The sequence below is a fragment of the Acanthisitta chloris genome, unplaced genomic scaffold (genome assembly GCF_000695815.1).
Source record: "Acanthisitta chloris isolate BGI_N310 unplaced genomic scaffold, ASM69581v1 scaffold16920, whole genome shotgun sequence".
NCBI classification, from domain to species: domain Eukaryota; kingdom Metazoa; phylum Chordata; class Aves; order Passeriformes; family Acanthisittidae; genus Acanthisitta; species Acanthisitta chloris.
Window position 1 is genome coordinate 7276 of NW_008650086.1, and position 2335 is coordinate 9610.

The 2335-nt window shown below is 54.9% G+C and overlaps 1 protein-coding gene across 1 annotated transcript in view; it reads right to left on the reverse strand.

Annotated features, from left to right (window-relative positions):
- The window catches only part of LOC103810769 (SITS-binding protein-like), a gene marked incomplete at its 5' end in the record, with an annotated part of 8612 nt that overhangs the window by 2930 nt on the left and 3347 nt on the right, over positions 1 to 2335 (reverse strand). Inside the window, 4 exons of the mRNA XM_009083690.1 lie at positions 779 to 915; positions 1241 to 1509; positions 1882 to 2061; positions 2159 to 2309. Of these exons, the coding sequence (XP_009081938.1) occupies positions 779 to 915; positions 1241 to 1509; positions 1882 to 2061; positions 2159 to 2309 (737 nt within the window). The remainder of the gene's footprint in view (positions 1 to 778; positions 916 to 1240; positions 1510 to 1881; positions 2062 to 2158; positions 2310 to 2335) is intronic.

Here is a 2335-nt window from a genome sequence, read left to right on the forward strand (position 1 = left end):
TTAGGACAAGGGGGAATGGCTTCACACTGCCAGATGGCAGGGTTGGATGGAATATTGGGAAGGAATTCTTCCCTGTGAGGGTGCTCAGGCACTGGCACAGGTTGCCCAGAGAAACTGTGGCTGCCTCATCCCTGGGAGTGTTCAAGGCTGGGTTGGATGGAGCTTGGAGCAACCTTGGCCAGTGGAATGTGTCCCTGCTGAGTTCAGGGCATGTTTTAACCACCAATAATTCCATCAGTTCCAAGAAAAGAGGAAAAAGAGCTGTTTGGCCATGATTAAAAGTTGTTCCCTGCCTTTTATAACATTTTAATTTAAGGATTTCTCCAGCCATTGTGTTTGGAGCAGAAATGCAAACTTGGAGAAGAGCTGCTGAAGTTTTATGAATATCCATTCTCCAGCCAGGAGCCTGGGCATGCAGATCCTGGCTAAGGGCTGTGCTGGGTGGGATTTAGCCCAAGCCAAGCCCCACAGGGGTGGGCTGCCCTCCACTGCTGTGAAGCTCTGCAAAGGGCATCCCCAGAGACCTGCCTGCTGCTGGGGCTGCCTGGTAATATTTACAGCATGTTTCTTTGTTTTTAATTCCTCAGTTGATTCCCTGGTAACATTCATCCCAGTCAGGCCAACATGGCAGAAAACTGGGGAGGAAAATGCTCCAAGCTTTCCCATAGCACACCTAAGGTGCAAATGTACCTCCCGTGCTCCTCTCACCTGGGAAACTGCTGGGAAAATCACTGCAGAAAAGTCAGAAATAGGGAAGAATCAAAAAAGAAATCCTTACCTACTGCATCAGGGATGAAGAAGTTGTAGCCCAAGAGGCTGTAGTGCAGCACTGAGGGGATCAGTCCCTTCAGCCCCGCGTGGCTCCAGTCGGAGAGCCGTGGGCTCATTTGGATGAAGAGTGGAAGGTGACTGGATCTGGGGAAAGAACACAAACTCTTGGAGGTGCTTCCAAAATTCCTTGCTGCCTGGCTGGCTTGGCAGTCTCTGAGGTCAGATAGAGAATCACACAATGGTTTGGGTTGGAAGGAACCTTAAAGCCCATCCAATTCCACCCTCCATGGGCAGGGCACCTTCCACTAGCGCAGGTTGCTCCAAGGCCCATCCAACACTTCCAGGATGGGGCAGCCACAGCTTCTCTGGACAACCCATGCCAGTGCCTCACCACCCTCAGATCCCACAAGGATCACCCATTCCAACATGTTGCCCTAGACCACCTCCACCTGTCCCACCTGGCACCCACCTGGCCCCGGCGCTGATGACAGTGGCATTGCCCAGTGTGGCCAGTGCCTCTGCCAGTGCCGTGGTGTATCGGTCACCCTCCAGCTCAGAGGGAGGTGGGACATCCTGCTCCAGGAAGGAGTTACCCTCAGCTCCCTCAAAGACCACATATGCAGCCCCCAGATCTTGCTGCAGGCGCTGGGCACGTGCCAGGTACCAGCTCAGTGCTGCCTCACTGGTGACGTTCAGACGGGCACAGAGCTGCTCCTTCCAGGTGGTCAGCAGTGGGACCTGCAAATTGTGGTAGAAATCTCAGTCAGATCCATAAAACATCCTGATAATTCCTGGGTGTGAGGATGTGGAATGCCACTCTGCCTGCAATCTGCCCTACCGCACCTTGCACTGTTGCTGTGCAGCACATGAAGGTCTAAATCCTCCCTCCACACCCCCCAAAACCCCTGAGTCGGTCTGGATTTGGGGGATTTTCTGAACACTGGCAATTTTTAAAATAACTTTTGGAAGTGGGAATTTGACAGCTGCTTCCGGAGGATCCAGGAGAGAAGCTGCTGCCCCCTGCACCGCTGTGCCCCAGCACAGGAGGATCACGCTGTGCCCCCCTGAGGGGGTTTATTTCCATTTTGGGGTTGAGGGGGGGTCACATACCGAGCTGCCCCAAGGTTGAGGCTGGCGGCTCAGCCAGTATCCCGCGGTCTCGCTGTTGCGCAGGGAGCGCAGGAAGAGTTGGGAGGCAACGCTGGCGTACGGGGACAGAGTGATGGAGAGCTCCAGGGGTTCCACCAGGGCCACCTCATGCCTCTTTGTCTGCTTCGAGGACACTTGGTCCTGTGGGAGGGAAAGGCAGGAAAAGACGGTTTGTGGAGCAGAAACACCAAGCTTCCCATGTGCCTTTGGAGCCTGGAGGGTGGCGGGATGGCCGTACCGCTGCAGAGAGGATGGTGGTGCTTTGCTCCCCCAGGGCCAGCACCCCCTCCTGAAGGCGATGCCGCTTCAGCCTCCTCACCAGTGACCTCAAACCTCTCTTGATTCTGGAAGCAGAACCTTCTGGGCCACGATACCGCCAGATGGGAGACCTGTGGGGTGGAAAAAAACAGGGGGT